The sequence below is a fragment of the Bombus flavifrons genome, chromosome 16 (assembly GCF_040668555.2).
Source record: "Bombus flavifrons isolate JBK064 chromosome 16, iyBomFlav1_principal, whole genome shotgun sequence".
NCBI classification, from domain to species: Eukaryota; Metazoa; Arthropoda; class Insecta; order Hymenoptera; family Apidae; genus Bombus; species Bombus flavifrons.
The window spans coordinates 5,139,953-5,167,060 of NC_138457.1; the positions used below are offsets into that span (position 1 = coordinate 5,139,953).

The 27,108-nt window shown below is 33.0% G+C and overlaps 2 protein-coding genes and 1 long non-coding RNA gene across 15 annotated transcripts; 2 read left to right on the forward strand and 1 right to left on the reverse strand.

The window, feature by feature from the left end:
- On the forward strand, positions 1 to 22,834 carry LOC138187911 (cilia and flagella-associated protein 47). 9 transcript variants are annotated; one of them, XM_069129177.1, is made up of 30 exons: positions 8 to 272; positions 452 to 729; positions 1,440 to 1,577; positions 1,802 to 2,027; positions 2,104 to 2,201; positions 2,531 to 2,661; positions 2,748 to 2,810; positions 3,512 to 3,835; positions 4,084 to 4,272; positions 4,402 to 4,457; positions 4,695 to 4,946; positions 5,689 to 6,074; positions 6,239 to 6,623; positions 7,239 to 7,524; positions 7,795 to 8,114; positions 8,355 to 8,869; positions 10,710 to 10,986; positions 11,070 to 11,365; positions 11,908 to 12,144; positions 12,350 to 12,518; positions 12,866 to 13,101; positions 13,398 to 13,740; positions 14,825 to 14,983; positions 15,052 to 15,265; positions 15,434 to 15,652; positions 16,494 to 16,690; positions 17,410 to 17,635; positions 18,364 to 18,525; positions 20,020 to 20,164; positions 22,771 to 22,834. In XM_069129177.1, exons 1-29 carry the CDS (start codon positions 72 to 74, stop codon positions 20,160 to 20,162), a joined length of 6,726 nt encoding a protein of 2,241 aa, XP_068985278.1. In that variant the 5' UTR covers positions 8 to 71; the 3' UTR covers positions 20,163 to 20,164; positions 22,771 to 22,834. The 9 variants fall into 9 exon arrangements, with proteins under 9 accessions (XP_068985285.1, XP_068985284.1, XP_068985278.1 ...); XM_069129176.1 differs by lacking the exon at positions 22,771 to 22,834 and adding an exon at positions 20,621 to 20,884; XM_069129178.1 differs by lacking the exon at positions 22,771 to 22,834 and adding an exon at positions 20,621 to 20,884 and having other exon boundaries at positions 20,077 to 20,164.
- LOC138187916 (uncharacterized) lies at positions 21,372 to 25,822 on the reverse strand. The gene is made up of 3 exons (XR_011175290.1): positions 25,696 to 25,822; positions 22,912 to 23,640; positions 21,372 to 21,500 (listed from the first exon to the last, which is right to left on the reverse strand). It is a non-coding gene; the product is annotated as an uncharacterized LOC138187916 (long non-coding RNA).
- LOC138187914 (very long chain fatty acid elongase 6-like) lies at positions 22,771 to 27,108 on the forward strand. Of its 5 annotated transcripts, XM_069129192.1 has the most exons (4): positions 23,694 to 24,387; positions 24,461 to 25,340; positions 25,692 to 26,098; positions 26,970 to 27,108. In XM_069129192.1, the coding sequence occupies exons 2-4, from the start codon at positions 25,015 to 25,017 to the stop codon at positions 27,005 to 27,007; spliced, it is 771 nt and encodes a 256-aa protein (XP_068985293.1). In that variant the 5' UTR covers positions 23,694 to 24,387; positions 24,461 to 25,014; the 3' UTR covers positions 27,008 to 27,108. The 5 variants fall into 5 exon arrangements, with proteins under 5 accessions (XP_068985291.1, XP_068985292.1, XP_068985290.1 ...); XM_069129190.1 differs by lacking the exons at positions 23,694 to 24,387; positions 26,970 to 27,108 and adding an exon at positions 22,771 to 22,852 and having other exon boundaries at positions 24,948 to 25,340; positions 25,692 to 26,714; XM_069129191.1 differs by lacking the exons at positions 23,694 to 24,387; positions 26,970 to 27,108 and adding an exon at positions 23,091 to 23,169 and having other exon boundaries at positions 24,948 to 25,340; positions 25,692 to 26,714.

Here is a 27,108-nt window from a genome sequence, read left to right on the forward strand (position 1 = left end):
TGCAATTGCAAATTGCTGATTATGAATTATGAACTTTAAATCTTTTTCAGTCCAGTAGTTCCATTGTGCTCATGAAAGAAGGTATCGAGATTCAACAAGTTCCACGTTCGTATGACCAATCAGCAACCGCTAAACACGATGACGTTTATATATATCCTAGTTTTATGGAATTTAAAGAAGCTAGCGAAGGAATTACGTGTCATCAGCGTATCACTATTAAGAATACCGGGAAAAAATCGGCTTTTATTAAAATCCATCAAACCAAGTCAATAGTACGTTGAAACTAAATTAAAGTTTTTAATTGGAAATCAAATGTAATTTATCATACTATACATGCTTTTTAGAAGTTAACAATTTTTATGTTTTTGAAGGTTAATATCCTAGAAACAAATATAATAATAATAAGTCGATTAATGAGATATTTTCGTCCATGTATTAAATTATTTTTCAGTCGTTTCAAGTGGAAAGTTTGGATAAAGGGATATTGTTAAATCCAGGATTAAGTATACACACGGTAGTAACGTATTCTTTTAAGCGACCGTCTCTATTGCGTGCAGTAATACCAATTGAGATTAATGGGAAGATTCTTGATTATCGCGTTATTTGTAAATTATTAGTCGAAGGTATTAGTATCGAACCGAAATCGATTGACTTTGGAATCGTCGATATTGGTTACTCTTCTGGTATTAAAATAATTACCCTAAGGAACGAAGGCGGCAAAAGTACCAGGTATTGTATGTATACAGAGTGTCTCATTTTAACTCATCCACGTAAATATTTCCTAAACCAGTAGTTTTTAATCTGTTGTCCGTGGGTTCTTGGAGGACTATGAAATCCAAAAAGATTGTTGACGAACAGCTGATGAATGTTTTAAATACACATATTTGGTACATTAAGGAGTTAAATTTTGAGTTAAGTCTTGGGGTTCCGTGATAACAAAAAATTATTTAAAGTGATTCCGTGATAAACAAAAGGTTAAGAATCACTATCCTAAACTAGATATTATTCGAAAACGTATTTCAAATAAAACCCGTTTTAAGGTGGATGTCTTATGACGATCACCAAATTTGTCTAGGCGAAGACGATTTTGAAATCTCAAGGTGATCTCTGTTTTTTTTTTTTTTTTAATGTAACTATACAATTTTTGTACATTTTTTGTATAATTTTTTTGTACGTTCGATGCAGTTTGTGATTTTCTACACAAAGAGATATTACGGTACTTGTATCTGAAAATGCGTAGTCTAAAAGGAATTTTAATGTTAATTTCATTTATATTTTCGTGGATTGATTAAAATGAAACGCGTATGTATTTCCTTTATTTTCCTCGCAATCTATTTTTTTATGATCACACTGCTTCCGAATATCTTACTGTTAATGTATGTACTTACGTGTGTATTGCTGGTCCGTGCAAGTTATGTTTATTAACATGAAATTAACAGATTTTCGATTGATCTTGGTACAAATGATTTAGAAATCACAGTTCATCCCATGCGTGGAATCGTTAAACCAAACAAGCCGGTTCAGCTGACTGTTGAATTAATTGGCATGAACGAAGGATCATTTTTCAGTGAATTCTGGTAAATTTTCTTACCTATATTAATTCAGATATACACTGAGACTACAAAAACTACTATTTTGTTTATTTACAAAATTCTGTTCTATCTTCTACTAGTTCCAGTGCTATAACTTGTACTAATTGAGTGTGTCACCACAGGGTGATTAAACAATTAATAAACAATTAATAAGCAATTAATAAATCAATAACAATTAATAATAAAAAAAGGTGTTCTTTTTCTTCCAGGATCAAATCGGTTCCGAATATACGAATCCCTTTTAACGTCAAGGTAATCGTACCAAAACTTGTAATTTATCATCCAAATACGACTGGAGATTTCACTCTAATCGATTTTTCACAAACCGTCGTAAATACTCGAAAGTACGATTCGTTCGTTGTACGAAATATTTCTTCTCAAGTAGCTAGTTATGTGGTGCTGGGCGAAATCGACAACGAACTTATATGCGTTCGGGTAATTTATTTCAATTGCAACTAACGAAAGATGGAGACTTGCGCGCAGGAAATTATAACGAGTGTGCTCTTCGTAGGACATTAACCGCAAAAAATATCCTGTGTACAGAGTTTTTGAAATTCGACCGATTCAAGGTCGTATTGGGCCATTCGAGGGTATTATTTTTGAAGTAGGGTACGTTATATTCTCAACAAATAATTGAAAACAATTTTGGATTTAAAATATCTACGATAAAGAAAAATAAATTTCAATGTATTAATAAATTTAACGTGTATTTTAAATTTTTAATATAAATATTTCTAGTAATTACCCATCTCGCGTTTATTTGAACTTTTTTACACTTGTTTATATTTGTTACAAACGGAATTAGAAAGAATATAAGAAATCCTCTTTAAAATAAAATAACTATGAAAATAAACAACTACACGCTATATAATCATAAAGATAATGAACAACACAAAAAATAATACGAAATTACTTATTAAAAAAAGATGTAATTTTAGGTTTACACCAATAGACGGTTTAATGCATTGGCGAGAGACGGTAGAAGAGAAATCGAACACACAAGAGAAGGATTTCATGGCTTTCATAAGAATCGTCAGAGTACACGTCACCGAGACCAAACACATTTTGAGTACATTGTATTTCATATATTTTCCACATGTTGCTTGTTTACTTTAACGAAGATGAAATAACAAATTTTATTGTGAAAAACTGCAGGAGCCAATGATAGTATACGAAACGCGCTAACTGAGGCGTTACAAACTATTAATCATCAAAAACGTTAGTATTCCATATGCATAAACACTAGTAATGCCTTAATACTAATGTACAAAGAACAAAAAAACGCATCAATCGATGAATAACAAAATACAGGATGCCATTTAGAAACATATCGGTGTTCTTGAAATCTGCTTAAAAAAATGAACATCAGAAAAAATTCTTTTCGCCATTGCATTTGCCTCTTGAAATAGTTTTTCCTCGTGTTGAGAAGTTTTTTCATAAGATCGTTAATAAGACACATATTTAAGTGATCTCGTTTAGCTGAGACACTCTGTAATTTACATTATAAAAGTCTATTTCTGTTGAAACTTAAATTTAAATATCTAAAAATATAAATGCATTACGGTCCAAGTTACATTCAACACTGTGATTATAATGAATTTATAATCTTCCCACATGATATATTTCCCATCAAGAATAATACTATATAAATGACGTTAAATAATAACAAAATAAATTTTGTCTCTATTAAAAGCATGATCGAAACTTGAAGAATGAGAGATATGTCATCTAATGATCACTATGAAAGATAAAGATCTAAAGTTTATTTTATTATTTTATAGCGCTATTAAAAACACAATCGAGAACCACAAATAATGAAATAATAAAGTGAACATTGCAGGACTGTATTCGTAGCATGAAAGAAATCTTTTTTCAATGATATATTGCATATTTAATAATATTATAAATGCCAACAATAGATGTACCAATAATGAACGACTACTCCTCGTCCACGTTGACTGAAACCAGTATAGAATCTGGTCTGAACGATACCGTAAGACTCTGTCTCCATGGCGAAATGGAAGCGGCGCGTTTATGCTTCGAACCAGATATTCTCTATTTCGGTGAACTTTATGTCGGCGAAGACTCACAGCGTGTTCTTCGTATATCGAATCCATTAAAATTCGCAACATTACTCTGTAGCTATGTGCGTAACGCATCAGCTCGTTGCTATCCAGAAACTATAATGCTGAAACCGGGAGGATCTATAGAAGTCCTGTTGAAAGTTCGAGGAAAGGAGAATGGTATGTAATCGTTACGATTGCGGATCTTTATGCGTTTAGAGGAAATTTAAACGTGCAGAAATGTACAGAATGTGCATAATACGCAAAAGTATATGAAATATCATAAATTTTTTGAAATATAATAAATAAGAGAGCTATGATAAAATATTTATTAAATTTTTATATAAACTCCGTTTCGTTCACGCGTTTAGAAGCACTTGAGAAAGTTGAAATGAACATTTTCCAAAAATTTACTTCTTTTATTGCAGTTAATTCGTCATTCGAAGTTTACTTCGACACCGCAGCCGACTCGTGCGAATCAACGAAAACTAGACGTCAAACGAAGATAAAAGTAGGAAGGTATGCTGTACAATGTAGGGTGAACGTGAAACTGCTGACCACCGTGAAACGATCATGTTTACCACGGGGGCGAAGTATTTTCGATAACTATTGTGAAGGTAATTGTGTTAATATGTGCTATTTTTATAATGCTCTTAATCTTCTCGGAATTTGCACTTACCAAAGATTAAAAGATCAAAAGATCAAAGATGAAAATAGACGACTACAAAATTATTATTCCTCTACAGGTACAAGGAAGCTCCTAACAGATAATAGAAAGACACCATCGATACAACCTCTTTCAGTAAGCTGTGTTAAGAATCGATATATGTATATTGTGAAAAAGTGAGTCAAAAATATACCGGGACATTTTTTGTACGAAGCTTCGTTTCTGAGTAAATCGATATTAAAGATTTGTTAGTATGGACTATGCTATAGTATAGACCATTTTTTACAATCTTTTGCTAAGTACTCTATATACTTGTTCATATATTTTATTTTTCACCTAACGATTTAGTGTTGTGTTGTATTTTATCTTTAGATAAAACCGAAAATGATAAAGCCGAAGAAAGAGACCATTGAAATAAAATGCGAGGACGACGAAGAAATTATACAAAAGGTTGCTCATATTCCTAAGTGGAAACATAAAGATGTATCAGGAACAGTGAAGTGCCTTGCGTCTTCGGGCAAAATGTTATCGACTCTAACTGCTAGTACCGAAGTTTTAATACCCCTTTCTCCTTTGCAAATATACAACGTACGCATGTATCCTACCTTATTTGCTTTTGGAATGGTAAGTACTTGATTAAATTTTTTTATACTTATATTTATTCGTATCTTTTATATTCAAACTAAAAGCAAATCGTTATATTAACGTGACACTTCAAAATGTTTCTAATATTATTATATGTATTATTTACTTTATTATTGTTCACCTCTTAAATCTATTTCTTTAGACTGGGTCCACCGAGCGTTGAGACGCGGCGTCTGTTACAAAGTTTTTTGGACAAAAATCGAATCCTCTTTAGATCCCTTGCGTGTGGAATTGGTACTGGGCTTGTTTAAAATAAAAACTTAATGTAATGTATTTTTGCTAATAACTTTTTAAGGAATACCGAGCGGCGGCTAAAATCTCCTGGAGTTTATTCAGTGTCCTTGACAACTTGAGTCAAGGTCAAAGTCATTGGAGCTATGTCCCCTGTTGTCAATATTTTCCTATATTTTTACAACGGAGATAATGCAACGGACATCATTTCAACGCTCGTGTGGTCCCAGTCTAAACTTGTTAATCTTTGTATAGTTTGTGTCCTTAATCACTATACATGTACTATACATGGATATTTGTACCCTTGACTAGAATTTCCTCCGTTCTTTGATCTCACAACTTTCTGATTTCTGGTTCCTCCTTCTATTCCTTCTCTCTTGTTCTCACTTCTGCTATTCCCTTCTTATATGTCGCTTCTAACCGTGTTCCAATATCTTCCTTACGTTATCACACGTATAACAAAAATACAAATAGTACAACACTGTCGTAGGTTGTCCCAAGAAGTCGAAATTACCAAGAGCTGATCGTCGAAAATTTGAACGACTTTCCAATCATGATTCGCCTCACGAGCTTGTCCTCCAAGTGCATTCATTTCCCGAAGGGGAATCTAATTATTTTGCCACCTGGTCTGCACGCCACGCGATTAGTTGAATTTCGAGCGCATCATATCGGCAAATTCAATGGTTACATTGATTACGTTATCAACAACAATCATTCGTTCGAGCTTGGTGTCACTGCTAATATCGTTGAAAAACAGTTATCATTGGACTCTCGTGAAGTAATGCTTGGCGAAGATTTGGTCAAGGAAGAAATCTATCGGCCGATGGATTGTACTGTTCAGATTAGGAATAAGTTGGATGCGAAAACGAGCTTCCGGTGAGTGATTCGTCTGAGTAAAATAAAATGATTTCGTTGGCCAGGGAAAGTGAATTAGATTGTATGACATAATTGCATACGTTAATTTATATATGAATGAACAATTCCTATAGCGATAATCGAAACAGACGCAAAATCATTAAAATTCTGTCATTTTCGATCAGATGGGAAGTACCCGCAACGTGTTGCTTCTTCGTTGAACCAATATCGGGTGCAGTCCGTGGAAATGCTTCGTTGTTCAGTTATATATACTACAAGCCCGATTTTACAAAGTTCAGTTCTACTGAATTGATAATAAAATGTGAAAACAGCAGTTACAGTACTGTACGTGTGAGCATGCCAGTACAGACGCCCAAAGTTAACTTCATCAAAGACCTCATAAATGTCGGTGACATTCCACTAAACCTACCGACAAAAACGGTCGCTATTTTGAGGAATTTTGAATACATCGAAATTGAATTCGAAGTTGATACTTCGTCTTTGGTTCATGGATGCACTGTTAGTCCTCTTCACGGAGTATTGGCACCTCGTGGAGTTGCCATCTTCGAGGTAAATATGAAAAAACCTTACGGTTTATTTTAACACTCAATTGGTATCGTATTTCTATCGATTGTAAATGATATTAAGAATCCATAACAATTTAAATTAACGTAAGCTTACAAGGAGCATTACGATTATCCAAGTGTAGCCGATTTTGACGAAACTTTGCAGATTCATAGTGCAGTGGAAAATATTCGACACGTATTTCTCTTCTGTTATTTACTTTCTAATACTAATTAAGGATAATGTTGTCCTTTCTGAATTTTCCTAACATCATTATAATTTTTATTTCCTGGTAGCGCCTATAGATTGCCTTATCCTCTTGCCTTTCAGTTTAGGTTTATATCACGTTTACTTATCATTATCTTCCGTAATAATATTCTATTATACTTTATTTATTATCTTATCTAAATAAATTATATTATTTTATATTCTATTACTTCTATTAGTTTTATCATATTTTCTCTACTACCGCATTTTCCTTTTTCCTTCTGGCTTTCGATAACTAGACCTTCGCAAAATTTGTCCCCCTTTCTCTCTATCACCCTTCGCAGGCTCCTTTTATCTGTCATGACAGTTTTTATATAACTGAGATAATAAGAAATCTTATTTTGTACATTGCAGATTTATTTGACATTTAGCTTATGCTTTCATTTTACTCTGGTGATTCGTCTAACGATACAGAAACATGTAAACGTTCAGTTTAAAATCACAGGCAATGTAACGTTCCCGCAATTAAAATTGCATCCGAACTCCATTAACTTACGGCGAATAAGTGCATCCGCGTATCAACATTGCTTAATCACCGCATCAAATATTGGAACGACTATGTTAAAATTGAGATTTCTACTAAATGAGTATCCAGAATTTCGTATTTCATTATCCTCGCAGAGGCAAGATCCTGGAATAGGTATGTTTAAATTCGAATTTATTGATAATCAATTAGGTATGCTATTACATTTATTTAGAAAAAGAAACCCTAAAAAAGATTTTAAAATTGATCCAAGTTAGTTTAATACGTATATTGAAATATAAATATTTTCTCAAATAAAATATCGGATATACGACGAACACGATTTAGCATAATTAATTATAGATCAATTTCAATTAGTTTGATATACGTAGTAGCGTGATATTTAATAAAAATTTCACCCAGGCAAGTTATCTACATTTTTAACAGGCAATAAGGACACTATGCTTGCACCAAACACTAGCCAAGATTTTCATCTTCATTTCGAACCTATCGACTTGGCTAGTTACGCATTTTATCTTCCAATCATCATCAACGATGTACTCGGCCCGGCATTAATGACGAGTCACAGATCGTTTAAGCCTTCAGAGTATTTGAAACAATTCAAAAATCATTATATCGGCGTACCTAATCTCATTCTGCAAAAATTGCCTCCTACCATCGTGACGATGCCGATTGATTGCACAGTTGCAGGACACTTGATTTTCTTTAACAAACTGGTGTTTCATTTCAACATCCTAACGAACAACGTAAGCGTTCAATTATGGAAACAACAAGGATAATCTTCTCGAAAAAAAACATTCGTAGTAAATGTTATAATTTTGCTTTGTATATTTTATATATTTCTGCATTCGATATGTGCTCTATAAATTTCTGCACCTTTTAATTCTTCGTAAACGCGCGAAAATCTGAAAATTAAAAATTGCAAAATTGCCCTAAAAATAATCGCGATCGTTCTATTCGTTATATATAAAATTTCAATTCTAAAGGTGTCAGACGAATTCTGCATAGAAAATCGCGAATCAGTGGAGGAGAAGATCGTTCAAATAGACATCAGCAACTTCTCGATTGCCTCGTGTCCGTTTTCGATTCAATGGTCAGCGGGTGAAAAACCGACTGTTAACTCGGACTACATTCGATGTACGTTGCAAAAAGGGGAGAGGTGTACGTTTTCGCTGTCGTTTCAGCCCAAGTCTCAAGGAAGTTATTCCGTCGATGCGCCAATATTTATCCGCAATGAATCGAATGGTGAGATGTTTAATAAATTATGCCTCATCGGTGAATATCCTGCCAGCACTATCAAGGCGGAATTTTCGGAAATATTCTTCGTACCTGTGCCCTTAAATACTTCGCTGGAAAAAAAGTTTCGATTGTATATGCGATACTTCGAGAAAGACGTGGTTATCTTGTCGAACATTATGCCACCTGAATATTCCAGTGGAAAATATACGGAAAACCTACTTCTTATAAATTTTATCGACACAAATATCGTGTCTGCTTCCGAGTAAGTAATACTTTGAAACACTACAGAAAATGTTGTGATTTTGTACTCGGCTGACTGCGGGTTTTTATGCAACTTCATATTTTTATTAACATGAATAAGGAAATGTAATGTACATAAACATCTATTTGGCTCGTTAAATATCGCAACCAGTACTTTACTTTGTTATAGGCTGCATATCTTAGCTTTTACGTTTACGGTTTAAGATTAGGTTAGGTTTAAGGCAATTGATCGTATCCAGCGTTGGATAAAATCTTAGTGCAATAACGGATAACGAATTAAGATAAAGAATGAATCTAATGAACACTAATGAACAGCTATTTATCCGACTAACTTATATTCGGATAAAAATTAATTCGGATTAAATTCTATATAACCATGTTATACATATACCAGGTATGTAAATATGAAACCGGAATTTGTCTATAGATGACCCTAGCTGATAATGTAGTTATCACTAAACTGCATCATTGATGCCAAAAGTCTTTGTTGACATCTCACAAACATTTTCGACTCAGAACAATACAAGTTTCATACAACAGCATAGTTTGTAATAGCGTTGAACGTGTCAAATTTTGTGCCTGCAAACTACGATTTACGGACAGCATTGATTTTCTGTTACCATTTGAAGAAAACTGCTGCAGAATCGCATCGAATGCTTGTCGAAACTTACGGTGAGCATGCTCTTGGTAAGTCACAGTGCTTTGAGTGGTTTAAAAAATTCAGAAGTGGCAATTTTGACGCGAGGAACGAAGAACGTGGAAGACCGCCGAAAAAGATCACCGAGTTGTTAAAACCTGGCGAAACCGTTAATACCGAGCGCTACCGACAACAAATGATCGATTTGAATCAAGTTTTGCGTGAAAAACGACCAGAATATTAAAAAAGGCGACACAAAGCAATTTTGCTTCGTGATAATGCACCATCGCATACAGCAAAACCGGTCAAGGAAACGATCGAAGCGTTCAGTTGGGAAATATTTTCGCACGCGGCTTACTCACCAGACTTGGCTCCATCCGATTACTATTTATTTGCATCGATGGGACACGCACTTTCTGACCAGCACTTCACTTCTTACGAAAACGTACGAAAATGGCTCGATGACTGGTTCGCCTCAAAAGAGCGACAGTTTTTTTGGCATGGCATCCACCAATTGCCAGACAGGTGGGAAAGATGTATAGCTAGCGATGGGCAATGCTTCGAATAAAATATTTTTAATCATTTTCATACAATAAACGTGTATTTTCTATAGAAAAATTCCGGTTTCATATTTACATACCTGGTACAGGGTGGTTGGTAACTGGTGGTACAAGCGGAAAGGGGGTGATTCTACGCGAAAAAAGAAGTCGAAAATATAGAATAAAAATTTTTCGTTCGAGGCCTTGTTTTCGAGAAAATCGACTTTGAATCTTCGCTCGGTACGCGTGCGGTACGTTATAACGAATCTCACTGTAGATCGTTGTCTCGATGGAAAAATTAAAAAAAAAAATTTTTTATTCTATATTTTCGACTTCTTTTTTCGCGTAGAATCACTCCCTTTCCGCTTGTACCACCAGTTACCAACCATCCTGTACATTTATAAGTTATACTATATATGTATACATATGTATATAAATACTTTACTATAGTTCTGTTATATTAGTTCTGTGTCTTTGCATTACATGCATTTTGTATATTTGAAATTTTTAGGTAATTTCTCATAAATGCATAAAAATCCGCAAGAAAGATACTAATAATATTTTAAAAAGTATCATTGAAATAATTAAATAAGAAGTACATATGTGTCTCCTTAAAATTAAACACAATATCGAAATAATCTTTATCGTAAACTGTCTTTTACCAGATACTCAGAATTGGAGGTGAAGATGGTTTTCAAAAGCGAGGTGTCTGTTTCGTTCCGCGTGATCGTTGAATTCTTTGACAGCGATGGAATGGCTGTCTGCCCTGTAATTGTTCATGCTACATCCGAAAACAGTTTGCTGACTACGCACATGTATATAAGAAACCCTATCATCGATTTTCAATGGTCACTGAGCATCGATAAAAGAGTATCTCGAGCTTCCAAAACGTCTGATAGTTTCACTGACGACGAAGAATACGAAGTAAACTCTTACAGGCCAGTAAGAGAATTTTCTTTTTACAAGAACTCACGCCGATTATGCGCGTATTGCGAATGCCTCGAATCTGTATATTTTAATTTCAGAGACAAACGTCAGAACCAAGAATAGGCATTCTCACGTATTTCGGTCGAAAGAGTCGAGTATCGATTGAAAAATTGATGGAAAGTAAGCTTAAACTAGCGTTGCACGAATCGCAGGAGGTCCCATACGAAAAAGAGATTCTTAACAACGCCAATAAATTGGGGGAAGATACGAAGAAAGGTCTAGTAGAAATTCCAAACGAAAAATCAAAAGAATCCACCCCAAGATCTGAATCAGAAGTCGAAGATTTTCAAGAGGCAATGCAGTATCCATTCTTTCCTTTTGATGGCGAAAGCGAGTGAGTTTCCTTCAGAGTTGTATCATGTTTTTATTTATATATCGTTACCTTGTCTTTTGAGAATCGTTGGACAATACTACTTCGGCATAAAGCACTGGTGATAGGTGATATCTGTTAGATGCGCCAGTGATTTATGCCAGTGAATGACGTAAGTCGAATATTTTTCATGCAAAAAATCTCGCATATTATTGCAACGTAGAATGATATAACGTAAGATAAATTAAAAACTCAACTTCCTTAAGTTTTAGACTTACACCATTTTTATAATCATCAGTCCAGATATAAGTAAGCGTAAGTATATGCATAGCCGAAGAATTTTCAACATCGATTTATCCCGAAATAAAGCTCCGTACGAAAATACTGTTGCTTTACATTTTCAACTTACCTTTTCATGCAAATTCACTCTTCTTCAAATTGTATCTCTAATTTGGACATATCTTCTGTAAAAGAAATTAAGCATAACAGAAATATTTTATAATTGCCTTTATAAAACGGCTGTGAATACCTTCGCTTTTTATCTTTATATGTTATTTCAATTATAGCGAGTTTGAAATTTATATGAACCAAACACTAAAGGCCGCCGAAGAGTGGATGCACAGTGGGCCTTTCAAGTTTAACTTTTATGCTGACATTTTGTGCATTAAAATGGCGCTGTCCAAGCATTATTCAAAGAAACCAACAGAATTTAAAACTGCGACACGGAAAGGCCCGGAATTAGGGTTCGTGAGCGTGCTCGAATCGTTGATAGGGCCGACAATTTATGATTACATTGGACAATTGTGAGTATTATGAAACTAACGATGTAATTTAAACATAACGATATTAATATAATATAATATAATACAATATATTTGTAGTTAATTTTTTCCCGAATTGCTTTTTTTTATTTTCCATTATTTTAAGTTTGAATTTTATTTTGAGTTTTCTAGTTACATAAAGCATCCTGTATATGTACATGTATGTAAATCTATTTTCGTTCCGCAGCAAAGAACTGCCAGCAAAAGATATCGACAGGGTAAATTACATATATAATCTTTACGACAATATTCTTCAGTTCTTGACGAAGTATGGGGCTTACTTGTGCCACGTTCAACCACAATTTTTACTCAATTACGAGGAATACATCGTTCTTCTAGAAAGTTCACGTTCTAAAGTAATTATAACACTAAATTTTCTCATAGAAAAGAATTCGATCCTGAAAGGATTAATTAATATAAGCAGGGAAAGTTCTTCTGTCAAATTCAAAAATAAAAATTCGACAATTCAAAATTTCCAACGCTTTAAAAGTAAATATATTACAGGAGAGAAAATAGAATTATATAAAACTTTTCATAGTAATATTATTATTATTTATTTTATTGTTACTGGCATTTAGTATTATTACAACTAACTGAAAACGAAGTTTGTATTTTGTGTTTGCATCGCAAATGTTTAATATACCTAATCGAGAAATCCTTCTTCTTGTATTCTTTCTTGATTCTCAAGAAATTTATACTCCAGGCCCATACACGAAGATCGGGGATAGAGATATCGATGCAAGAAAAATTGTCACCGCTGAAGTTCGAATGTCGTAGCAAACAATGCTGGCTAGATGTGATCTTACAAACGTACAAATGTTTCGTATTACCGCTCGTTCTTGAGAACAAAGGTAAAGACGAATCTTCGCCTTCGTTCACCCCGCGATCTTCCAGACGATCGACTATTCAACGAGCATCTACAGCGCCTTCTATATCGAGGTTCGTTTAAATTTATACATATATCAGACGTTACTTTCAAACAAATTGTCAGCTACTGACTACAACTAATTGTCGCAAAAGTATAAAACTTACTTCCCCATGTAATTTTTTCTTCCCTTTAATGTGTCTGTCGTTATTAGGCAGCGGATTTTTACGCATTCATGGAAAATTTCGGCGTGGAAAAATTATTTCAGGATGCAGTAGGATTCCTACGCGTAGCATAATTTTCGCTCAAAGAATTGCAAAAGTTAATCGGAAAATCACTCGTTTGAGAAGTACTCGTTTGAATGTTCCAGCTTCCGCAAGCAATACGAAACTCACAATACGATAATTGGAAACATCAGCAGAGAAATATCGTTCAAGTCACCTGACAATAATTATTCTTTTGATGAATCATTCTTATTGGAATGGTTGCGTCGGTATTACGAAGAGGCACGTAAACAAGAGTGGATGACCGATCGTCACGTGGTTTTAAATCCCGATGAGAGTAAAGACGTGGCAGAGGCTCGAAACATCAAGAATTTCGACAGAGATTTATCGGATTCCCTTGTCTTAATTGCTGTCACAGCTGCTTACTGTCCTTTTCTCATTGAGGAAGAGTTGAGTGGAATTTATATCCGTCCACGGAGTTACGAGGAGGTAATACAGCAAGCGTACAGTGGCTGACGAAAGTATTCGAACACTCTTATTACGTATATGTTATGCAAAATATTATTATATATTTTCTAATATTTTACAATATCTATAATATTTTATAATCTTTATAATATTCTCATTAGTAACGAGACACGACCATCGTGATTATACTGGTCAAATTTGTAACTGATCTGAAAATGTACACAAAGCAAATGTATAAAAGTTACAAAACATTTACTGAAAACATATACTTCGTAAAGATTACCAAAGTATTTGAGCAGTTAATTATTCGTTAATAATTATTAAATATTAGTTACTAATTAAAGTATATATATACACATGTAACTATATTGATAAGTCACAGTATTTAACGAGACGATCTTTAGCGCTAATTGTACGTTTAAAATTATTTTGCGCTGTATACTAACACTTTGCGGACTGGAGACGCGAATTCGCGTCTTACTTCATGCGGTATCCTATAAAAATGTTAACTACTGTTAAATAAAATAGTAAAAAAAGCAATAGATGCTATAAAAAGAATGTTACGAATGTGTATTTAAACTACATGCTTGGATAATATGAAACCATTATTAATATATTAGATATAATATTGGTCGTTCGGAAAGTTCGTTCCGATTTTTAAGGAATTTAATCAATGTAAAAAATCATATTGGAAAGTTTTTCGCCGAAAAACCTGAGAGGTTCTGGAAGGACGGAAGTTTTGCGGATTCAAGTTGCGTGAAACATGAAGGAAGGTTGTGGAATAAAATTGCACTTACAAAATGTAAATTGGAACGAACTTTCCGAGCGATCTTTTGAATCTTTTCAATCACTGCAAAAATACGCGGTAATTCAGGCTATATGCTTATCAGAGCATACCGTCCTCAAAGTGCTAATTATTTACTAACGATAAGTGTTTGCACAAAATGTCTTGTAACTTCTCTGTACATTTTCGGATTGGTTTCAAGTTTTACTACTACACTCACGATAGTCCCATTAAAGAATACCGCTGAAATTTCAAAAAGTTTTGTATAGTGGCTGTGACACGTTCATAAAAATGACCAATATACGCACTTTATTATCGAAGGCACTGCACAATGCTATTTGCGTGACAAAGGCGTGGAAGAAGATACGACTTGGTTTTGTAATTTCACCATTGGAAATCATCTATCCAAACTGCGTTAAAATGTTGATGTTGGTTAGATATTTATTTAACATACTGCCAACGTATACCCCTAGGGCTAAGGTAGGCGAACATCTACTTCTGTAAGGATAACATTTTTATAGAAATCTGAAGCTTAACAATGTTTGCAGATTAAATTTAGCTGCCCCTTGACCGAAACTGTAACCAGGCAACTAAATTTCACAAATCCAACCGTGCACAGTGTCGGTTTCTTGCTATTGTTTTTTGACAACGATAATGAATTTTTTACGATAGTTTCGTCACAGCCGATCATCAATCTTAACGGTCACGGTACTGCCATAATAAAGATAGAATTCCACGCTAAGAAAATAAAAGAGACTAAAGGTAACTACTTTTTTCTTCAGCATGAAATAGAGTTTGATTAACATTTAGAAGGTTTTAATTATCTTCCCTTTCCTGTATCCTACGTAACTCAACATTTATTATTCTTAATGCGAGGAACGTTATTTTAGTTTCGATTTTATCGCAATTACCAGCATCCTTTCTCAACAGCTTATTTACTGTTTTGTGGATCGACGATTGGTCCTCATTTTAGCAAGAATCAAATGTTCGTTTTGGAGGGTCAAACCGACTGTTTAGGAATTACGAATGAATATACGATATGCAGTAAGCTGTACCAAGCAGTCGAAAAAACTCTAACTATCAATGTACCGTATGAAAATTCGACGGAATACGAAATTTGGGCATCGGAAGAGCGACCAACTAAACCGAGTAAGTAAGCTTACTTCCCAGACATTAATATAAATCGATAACTAAACGATGATTATAAATATTCGAACGTTGCTTGTAGATTAAATTTTAGACATCGAGACTGCGTAGTTTCACAGGATACGGCCGAATAGCATGTACAAGCGGAAATAAGATGATTCCTTATGAAAAAATAGGAACAAAATGTGGAATAAAATTTTTTCATTTAAGGTTTAGTTTTTGAGTAAATCAAATTTGAAAATTTATCAAGTATACTTGAATATGGCTAATTCCAGACTGGGCAGTGCTAAATAATCGACAGGAGGTTGTTCTGCGTGTAAAAATAAGTCGAAAACGTAGAATAAAATTTTTCCGTTCAGGGCACCATTTTTAAGGAAATAAAGTTCGAACGTGTTTAGTTAAGAACATATTTAGTACACGCGATTGATAAATTTTCAAATTTATTTTTCTCGGAAACAAAGCGTCTTGAGAAAAAATGTTATTCTGCATTTTCGACTTATTTTCACACATAAAACGACCTCCTGTCGATTATTTAGTACTGGGCAGTCCGCAATTAGCCATGTTCAAGTATACTTGATAAATTTTCAAACTCGATTTTGTCGTAAACTAAACCTTAAATGAAAAAATTTTATTGCATATTTTATTCTTATTTTTTCATAAGAAATCACTTCGTACCCGATTGTACATGTTATTCGGCCGCACTCTGTATATAACATGTTACAGAAAAGCTGTTATACAGTATTACGTTATACCTGTACAATATATGTATATTTTTCTTTAACATATTACAATTCGAATAATAATTTTTAATATACTTGGATCTAAAGATGCAATTATTTTATAGATACATTGAAACAGACGCGATGGTCTGAGCTACGTTCAAGAAAGATACCTCGGAGATTATTTTTAAATCAAAATTCAATCGTAGTCAAAGAAGGTACTAAAATAGCTTATCTATCAGCCACAGTGGCGTGTCTCTCGCCTTCCCATCGAAGCTTTTGGATCATTTTTCAATCAAAGATGGGCGACTTTATTATTCAAGTACGTATAAAACGCGTTGACGCTATATCGAGACAGTGATTTAATTTAAAGAACAATGTATGATTGCATACGTTGTCAGAAGGTTCTAACGGTCAAGATGAATAAAAGATGTCATATAAACATACGTCAATGGAAGCATCGTTAAAGAATAGTAATAAAAAAGAAAATCGGTATACGAGATAAGCCGGTATGAGAAATATTTAGATGTCATAATAGTCAGAATGTATCATAATACTTTTACGATCTACCTCTTTTAAGCTCTCGTTCGTCATTCATTGAAATTGCGGACGTAAAAAATATGTGATATCATCTGTCTGTAATAGATGTAAATATTCCTGATGTATTTATATTAGGTTGGCCCAAAAGTTTCTTTCGTTTTATAAGGAAATAATAGATGCACAACATTCTTTGTTTTATATTATTTGATCAAATGTCGTGATTTAATGATCCATTTTGCTCTATTAAGATAAAGACCACAACATTTGGCAGATTAGGTTCCATGTTTGTATAAAGATGCTGTAAAAGACATGTTTTGTAAAAGAAAGACACTCTTGAAATAATCTAATATTTTGTAAAGTAGCAATATATCTTCGTCAACGCTTATCTCGTATATCATTTTTTTGCTATAACTGTTTAACGACACACGCAAAAACACGTCTGTCACATGACGTAACATCCTATAGAGATGAACATTTCCAACCGCTTGATTTGAAATATAGATAAATTCACAATGGCAAACATCACTAACCGATAATATCGTCGTCGAATGGGACGAACAAATTGAAAAATGCATTTGCACGGAACAGGACTATTATAATGAAATGTGTCGCTTGAATCTGACCGTGCCAATACCATCGAAAAATAAACAACTTTGGAGTTGCGTTGCTTACATGTTTCAAAAGACGCTGGATCCGAAAGAACGACTCTTTTGGTCTCGATATTTAGGTACGTACCAAAACTGATAAATCAATTGAGGTTAAGGGTTTTCCATTTTTGTCACCAGCATCAAAGGAATCCACGTGCTTTGGATAATCTTCAGTATTCTGTTTTTGCTTCTTAACGTCTTGTGAACGTGGCTTTTCCAACACCATATACTGTTGCTAATTCTGTTACAGTTTTTTAATTAATTATTTTTATTTGTTTCGATAATTGCAACACTATTACTTTCACACTAAATTCTTATTTATTCTAATTTCTTATCAGAATTCGCTAAAAGGAAAGAATGCATTACGATATGCTAATAAAATATGTATCTAGATATTGGGTGCGGAAAGAGGCATCGGTTACTGAGAAACACGAGGGTCGTCCAGAAAGTAATACCCGTTTTGAAATAACAACGATACAGATGCATCTGAAAAAGTTTTCTTTATTTGTAATTTTAGTATATATACTAATATTCCATCCTTTCAGAACCTGTCACGTTTTTCGGAGCAAAAATTTTTCAATATGGTCTTTCATGTCCACCAAATTCCTTAAAAATCGGAATAAACTTTCCGGACAACCCAATACTTTCTGAACGACCCTTGTATTACGTTCGGATAGTAGAACGTTAGGGTATTCGAATAATTTGTGCTCGGATAAGGTGGAGATAAGGTGGACATGTACCTCTATAGGTACATGTGGTTTATTTAATTTAAAGATTAATTAATTTATATGGTTTCCATTGCATGAAGATACGCAAATTGGATTACGTTTGATTCGATGGTTAATGGGAAATAGTGCGGATTCTGCTGCTATGGAGTTTAGTCATATATTTGATGCGACAGTGACTTATAACGTGATAATATCCGACACATCTGAAATTCTCCGATTTCCCAAGACGTTTACCATAAACGGTTAGTACAAAACACAACGAGTTTTTAAACTCTATTTCTCCTTTTTTATTTCTTCATAAATACCAAATAAAGTAAATAAAGTAACTGCAGACAAAAAATATGAAAAATATTAAAATGAATAAAATATGAAGAAAGTCAGATGGAGATATATAAATAACCACGCATAATCAAGAAGAATGTTAATTAAATACATAAAATGTATGTTATATGAAAAATTAACTTTTTTTTTTTAATAAAAGAAGAGGAAAAGGAAATGAAGGATATACAGGGTGTATCATAACACTGGGACCCACTTCAGAAGTGAACAGGAGGCACAAAGACAATGAAGAAAACTCGCACAAACCTGACTCTCGTTTCAAAGTTATAGCCATTTTCGTGTTTCGATAATCCGTAACTGCTTATCTCCATAGACGGTGCTCGAAATGGCTCCACTCTGTCTGTATTGTTCGACATACACCTGGAATTTTTGAAAGATCGCAAAATTATTTTGCACGACCATTGTGAGCTTGCATAGAGATCTTCTACGATGATTAGCACTTACGAATTGCACGGACGTGTTTGCCTGCAATAATAATAATTCCTTTACGTCGACATAAACTTGCTTTTGTGTTGGAAGGTTGAACTATGTTCGTTGAAATGTGTATTGAACTATATGAAATGACTTCGCAGGTTTTCTTATTTAACATTTTTTGCATTCGAGTCGCGATATTACCTCAGATAAAAACAAAGCTCGACAACTTGTTTCATTACAATATTTTTTTATTTAAATTACACCGTCGATGCATCGAATTTACAATATGTGGCTGGCTATTACAAGCGCAGTAATATGAGATTCTAAATAACCTTTTATAAATATTCTAATAATCTAATAAATAATAGAATTCTAATAGCCTTTAAGCTTTTACGATGCGCTACAATCTTTTCCGACGAAGATGTTGTCACGACCGGCTCACTTTAAAATCGGAGATAAAAATGTGGCGGCACTCGGCGACAATGTATATCGCTGAAGTGCCTAATGAACCATCAACATCCCAACGGTCCTTCCACCGAAGGTTCTAGAAGAAAGAGCACGTAGCAACGGCCGCGGACGCCTAGCAAATGCATGGACGGTGGGGATGTTGAGGGATGACAAAAGAAAGTGATCGGATCCGATCGAAAGTCAAAAAATCATAAGAGCTTCAGTCTAAAAAGGTCACGCTTAGAGCTCGGAGGTAGATTGTAAAACCAAGTGCTAGAAGAAAAATAAAGTTTCTTTTTTTTATTCTTTTTTGTTGTTCTTTTGTGTAATTTTACGTGACAATGTCACGCGAATTTTTGCGTGTTTCGAGCGGAATACGGTTCATTGAAACTCAAAAGTGACTATAACTTTGAAACAAGGTAGAAGACAGAACACATGTTCGTACGAACATTTTTCGTTGTTTTTCTGCCACCTGTCCATTTCTCAAGTGTGTACCACGTGTTATGATACACCCTGTATAAAAATTGTTCATTCAGACGTAAGGCCTTCCGCTGACAATGTTCCAATGAAGATACACCTCTCGCCATTCGTAGATCAATTATGCCAAATAACAATGACGTTAGTCTCTGTTAACGGAAATGAACGAAGATTGTATAAAGTCAGCTTTTTACGCGTATAAAAGTAAGTTATAAACGAATACGAAATTTGTAATAGATCGTGCTTATTTATTAGATGTCAGCATTATACAGGGTGTGTCAGTATACCGTAAATATATGAGTAATAACACAGCATGTAATTCTTAAGATATGCTTTATTAGTGTAAAAATTGTTAAAAATGCTGGTCATCGTACTGCAAAAGCGAGAATCATTTTAGCGTTCGAGGAACTAAAAACGGAAAATACGTTGAAAAGCGTGCATGAAAATGTAACTGGGACACCCTGTATTATAGAATTTAAAATCTGTTTCTTTTCTTGCGAACGACTAAAGGTATAGAATCCGCGATAGAAATCCGATAGAATCAGTGATATTAGTATTTTTGTATTATTAGTATTATATTATATTATATTATAATTTGTTTTTCATATATTATTTTCAACTATGCAGAGCTTCGTTTTTCTATGTTTTCATGTGTCACAGTGCCCTCTCTGCTTCTATTATAATTATTTGACGTTGCATTATAATGTGAGCCGAAATTTGTCATGGTTTCCTCTAATTTTGGTAAACACGATATATAAATACCGAAAACGAATTAGCAGAAAACGTAAGTATCACGTACTAAATATTTACATTGTATCGTGACTCTAAACTTTTGCCAAAATGAATATATTATACCTGCTTAGTATTGCATATTCAAATCTTTCAATAAATTTCCTGTACGAAGAGGACAAATAAAAAACGATTTATTAAAAAACTGAATTTTTTATCAATTATTTCTCAACTCGCATATTTTGTCACTTTAAATTATACATGAGAATGTTTGCTGAGTTGTGTCTATAATTAGTGACAAAGTCAAGTCCATGCATTACAAGTACGTCCAACATTAACTAAATATTCATATAGTATATAATTATATATAATATACATATGTATAACATATACTTAAATTTTTATATATAATAACACAAACATTAATTGATTAAATTCGAATTTTCTACGGATATCCATATCTTCTAACCGACTATAGATTGTTTTTCCCACGTCGGCAATTACTTTCAAGTAGACGCGAATCGAACCAGAACAAATTCCAAAATCCCTACGAGTATTCTGGAAAATGAAAAGATAGCGTTTTAATTATAATATCAATTACAGGATGATATAATTTGCAATTGATATTTGTTATGTCATACGTACTTGATTATCATAGGAGGTACACAGTCCACGGAACGCAGTTTGATTCGTTTTATCTGTACCTACGGCAAGCGTTTTCCTTCTCTATTCACAAGAAAAATATTTTAGAAGCTCCATCAGTCCCAACCGACTTAAATATCAACAATACGTAATTTGTAGACAAGATTTCCTGAAAAATCGCAGAAACTATATCGTGAGTTTAAGTAATTAGTATAATTGTATTTAACGTTAGCCAAACATCACAATTATTGTAAGACATTTTAAATAGTAATATTTATGATATGAAAGTCAATAAGTTTAATTAGATAATTTTGATTAGGAATGACCATTATAAATGATTAAAATTAATGAGTATCGATAGCCTCAATTTCATTTTGATTATTGATTTTTCATTACTGGTAATCGGTATATATTCATTAGCAATATAAAAAGTAATTAATTATAAAACTTATATATTTTCTTAATCGAAAAGCAGTATGAAAATGTATGCAACAAACAATAGAGTAAAAGATATTGTTGTATAATACTAATACAAATGTTAATAAAAATAGTGTACTACGATATCTTTTATCCCATTATTTTGTTTCAAATATTTTCATACCGTTCTTTTGCGTATAAAATATAAGTTTTATGATTAAATTCTTTATGTTGTCAATGAATACTAATTTTATCAGTAATGTTAATAACAATTGACAATAGTCGAATGTAACTAGAAAATGCTTTTGTGGTCGATACCGATTAACGGTAACTAAAAAAAATTCCGGTCATTTATATCGGTTATTGACAATTAAAATTAAATTTTCGTCATCGAGAATGGTTATTGATAGCCAAAAATTAATATGGTTATAATGATAATCAGAACGACTAAAAATTAACATTTCTTAATTAACTCATTTTTTGAGAAATTTCTCTGAAATTTACTGGTAACTGGCTTCCATTTAAATAAACGTTATATTTAAATAATCTAGATAACTGATAAATATTAATTTTTAGTCGTTCTGACTAAAATCTTCTTACTCTCTGCTTATCGTAAATAAATAAAAATGTTGAATCGCGTGAATTTCAACAATTTGATAGCAATTGATCGCACGACAAATTTTTGAAGCAATCAAATTATTAATATCGTGAACTTCGACAGTTTGAACAAGGTTATTACGAACGACAGAAAAAAAGACACCCGGCAGAAAAAAAGAAAAAAGAAAAGAAAAAAAGAATATTCTTTGTTAACTTTGATGTACTTTTTTAACATATTAGCGATCATTCCATAGAATGTAAAAATTCGAAATGTTGAACTTTTTCTTGTGCGAAGCATTTACGGGAGATTACCGTTTGTGTATCGTGGGACGCAACAAGTTACATACTTCCGCAGTGCGGAATTGGAATTCGCTCGAAACGCATCATTTTGAATTACAACTGGAAATCGAGATACTCCGCGACAGATACAGGTGACACTGCGCAGCTACGTAACGGCGTGCAGAAAAGAAAAAAAAAGAGAGAGAAGCCTGGCAGAATACGGAGCGAGTAAGAATTATTTGTTTCATTTTGCTTAAATGCACACTGTTTACACTTAGCAAACATACCTAAGCTTCGTAATGTAACAATTTCTATTGCCGTTAAATACACTTGCACTTCACTGACAATGAGACAGAAATTCATAGTTGATTTTTTCTAAAATGTTTTATGAACATGCTTTATCACACGATTTTCACTTATTCGTCAAGTACGTGACTACAACTATGATAGCACATGCCACTTCGATCAGCATGTGCGTGATATCTACGTGAGACAATTAGTAAAATAAGCGGAATCATTCTCTTGCTCCTCACCACTCCTACTAGGTAGGTAGAACTCCTTTCAATAGTACGATAGATGAATACGCGTCACTCTTCTTTGATGGACAAATGTGGTCCAAAGTTTGACATCGCTTATTCAATAAGAAGACGAATTGTAGTTTTTAATAGAAGGGTATATGTATATAGAAATGGATAATACGGTTTTATACAGGTTTTCCTATGACGTAAATTATCATTTGTTTTTTTAAGTAAATAAATCACAAATAAATAATTTGTCTTGCTTCCTTGCACGGACTCTCTTCAAGTCGTTTTATTTAAATCCAAGTAAAATAAGTAATTATTCGTACGCTGTGGCCTCAAAAATGGTTAGGGGTTAAAACGCACGTGACTTGAGACACCCCTGAAAGGGATGGCTTAGGAATGCAAGATAGGTAAGTACGGTTCCAAGTTCATATCAAAATCAACATCCTGCAAAAGGTGAGAGGATTCCAGTGACGTCTGCTCGTGATCCGAATGCTGCAAAACAGCATAACGAGAAATTAAAATTCAATCAGTAAGTAATAAACTGTTTTAGAAAACGTACGACTTGCATAATTTAGTTATTATATAATACGTATGATATTTCAAAGACGTTTTGGTAAAAAATATTAGACTATCGTAAAATAAGAAGCTCTAACAAAAATATTCAACAATTATAATATGTTCTTTCACAAAATCGAAAAATATAAAACAATATAACGTTGTAAAGAGATAATCAATAAGGACACGTAGATATACATAATGACAGGAAAATACCGAATGCGTTATTTTCTAACATTTTTAAGATAGGTCATTATTTTTTGAAAAACAGTTTTTTTTAAATCTAGGTTTAAGTTTTTCTGTATTTCCTGTTTAACAAAAATTTATTAATATTTATTTGACATTGACATTTATTTGAAAATGTCATTTGTCAAATGTCATCCTTTACTCTTATATGAAGCGGGAACTTACTAATCTTTGTCAGCTAATAACAATATTTCGTTTAAATATTTACAGTTGTATAAGAATTGATTTATCATTCTGTTATCTTAATGATTGTCAATTTATTTCGATAGTAAGGTGGAAAGATCAATATGCACGTGTGCATGAATATTATTTATTAATATAGTTTAGTAAATATAAGCTTAGTAGCAAACAAAAAATTCCATAATTCGTTCACTTATCGCTACATTTTAATGATGGTTCTACACGAATAAAAATTGTTAAAGACGAAAACGAAATGAGGTTAGTTTCACTAAGAACACGTGGTAATGACAAGGAAAAGATTGAATTTAAAATTGATGAAAACTGATTACAGAGGGCAGAGACTAACCAGTAAAAAATGATACAATAATATATAAAGCAACAATTCCTAATACAAAGCAAATGCTATTAAATATTTCAAATACAGGGAAAACCACAAGTTCCATATATTTAAGATCTTAATGCAACAATTCTATTAAACAAATTAATTTTTCAAATAGACAGTTCAACAGAAATATTATTATAAATGAGTTTACATCTTTAGAATAAAAAATGAGAAAAGTAGTCAAAGGGAGAAAGTATATGCTAAGTAACAATACACTACAATTAGAAGAAGCTGAGGAATATAGAACCAGAATAGGAAAGGACAATAATATAGTTCTAAGATAACTAATGATTCGAGGAAACTTGAGAAACGATGTAGAAATATTGTTTCCAAAAAGTCATTGTGGAAAATCAAAATGGAAATACTTATTATACTTATTGATACTTTATAATAATATTTAACAAAAATACCATCAATTGTCTTTCTTTCTTTTCAGCTGACCTGTAACAGAGGCGAAAGGCAATACCTTCTCTATAGTCAGAAGATAGAAAACATACTCCAGGATGGGCAACGCTGATTATATGCAGCTTACTATACCTAATTACTCATATGTTTTCAACTTTGAAAAAACTTACTCTTACACAAATTCTCTAACATGGAGCAGAAGCCATTACCCAAATTGTTTCTTATACTGTGGGATCTACGCCGTTCTAATCTTTGGTGGGAAACATTACATGTCAAATAGACCAAAGTTTAACCTGAGAAGCAAACTTGCTTTGTGGAGTGCAATGCTTGCATTATTCTCCATTATGGGATTTCTTAGGACAGCACCAGAAATGTTTCATACGTTAAGGCATCATGGATTTTACTATAGTATTTGTTCACCTAGGTAATTTCATTCTCCCATTTTAATTTTTAAAATATTTTCAGATGAATAACAAGTTTCAAAGTTAATTAAGAAATAACTTTGTATATTTATGTCTTAAATATATTATTCAAATAAAAATTGTTTATTTTCAATTTATTTTATCAATTTATTTCTTTTTATTAGATTTATCTTATTACATAAATGTTCTATATCTCTACTATTTTAAAAACTAAATGTTGGGTATTTGTCTATGGTATAGTCTAATAATATTTATATAAATTTTGAGACATATAACACATAATATTATTTTATATAACAACAATATTTCTAAAATACTAAAAACGTAATTACATATATTATTATTTTTTACAGCTACCTTACACAAGACCACGTTTCCGGTTTTTGGACATTCTTGTTTATCTTATCAAAAATTGCAGAGCTCGGAGACACAATATTCATCGTGTTACGAAAGCAACCGTTAATCTTTCTACACTGGTACCATCACATAACAGTTCTTCTTTATTCGTGGTTATGTTATATAGAAACTACAGCAACAGGCAGATGGTACACCGTAATGAATTACTTCGTCCATTCATGGATGTACTCTTATTATGCTTTAAAAGCAATGCAATTCAGCCCACCAAAATGGGTTGCCATGCTTATTACTACGTTACAACTGGTACAAATGGTTGCCGGTTGCGCTGTAACTGCTATGAGTCACTATTACGTAGCAAGTGGACGAGATGATTGCCACGTTCAGCTTTACAACGCCAAGCTTGGTATGCTGATGTACATCAGCTATTTCATTCTCTTCTCTATATTCTTTAAGAATAGTTATTTGTCTGGCAAACATACGAAGAATGTCGGAAAAAAAGATTATGCTAACGACAAGCTCAAGGCTAATTAAAATAGCATTTTTCAAATCTTTCTCCAAGAACGCTTTTCAGTGGCAGTTTACGAAAATACCTTCTTACGAGAAACGCTATTCGATTGATTATCATGTAGATATAATCATGTGGTTTTTTTATATAATTTGAAAGAATGCACTAAAAAGCTCACGGAGATATTTAAAAAAAACGTTATTCATAATTAGTTCAGGAGCAGGACTACTTTTATGAAAAACAATCGACGAACTTTGGTTCGGAATTTAATATGAATTTTTATTAAATTTAATATAATATAATATTGATTGAAGTGTTCCTCGTCAGAATCTTTTATGAAGACATAGAAACGCATTTCAAGATAACATTTGAAAATTTTGTTCTAGTCTTCGTTAGCATAGTCTTAAAAATTGGCTATGGTAGAATGCTCAAATAGAATAGAAATTATAGAAATTTTACGATAATCTTAAATGCTGCGCATACTGAATCTAGCAATAAATTATATGATGTCTAACGCCTCGTTTACATTAATTTAATCTCGAAACCTCTTTATTTCCACATTTCACTATCGTTTACTCCATTTGAGATATTCTTTTGACTACTATCATGCTTCTTTTATTAATTAGGTCGCTTGACTTCGAGTAATTTGGAATACCTTACTAATGTAAACTTGTTTTTACTCTTGGCTTGAAGTGTACTTTCAAGCCTCAAGTGTACACGCTATTTAGTTCATTGGGTTTTTATTTACGATAAGTACTTCTCTATTCAGGAAATAACACACAAAAATGCACAAGACAGTTCGCATAGTTTGTAATTTTCACAATATTATTATGAACAATAGAGTCAACATGGATACTGAAACTTTGATGCGATTCTATTGACAAAAGAAAATGGCAATTTTCTGTTAA

What these genes read in the sequence shown, in the direction of transcription:
- LOC138187911 (XM_069129177.1), top strand. Translation starts at nt 72, where the DNA reads ATGAAAGAAGGTATCGAGATTCAACAAGTTCCACGTTCGTATGACCAA. An exon ending in CCTTATTTGCTTTTGGAATG is followed by an intron (nt 4,947 to 5,688) that starts GTAAGTACTTGA and finishes ACACTGTCGTAG; the next exon opens with GTTGTCCCAAGAAGTCGAAA. An exon ending in AATATCGTGTCTGCTTCCGA is followed by an intron (nt 8,870 to 10,709) that starts GTAAGTAATACT and finishes GTCTTTTACCAG; the next exon opens with ATACTCAGAATTGGAGGTGA.
- LOC138187914 (XM_069129190.1), top strand. Translation starts at nt 25,015, where the DNA reads ATGGGCAACGCTGATTATATGCAGCTTACTATACCTAATTACTCATAT. An exon ending in TATAGTATTTGTTCACCTAG is followed by an intron (nt 25,341 to 25,691) that starts GTAATTTCATTC and finishes TATTTTTTACAG; the next exon opens with CTACCTTACACAAGACCACG.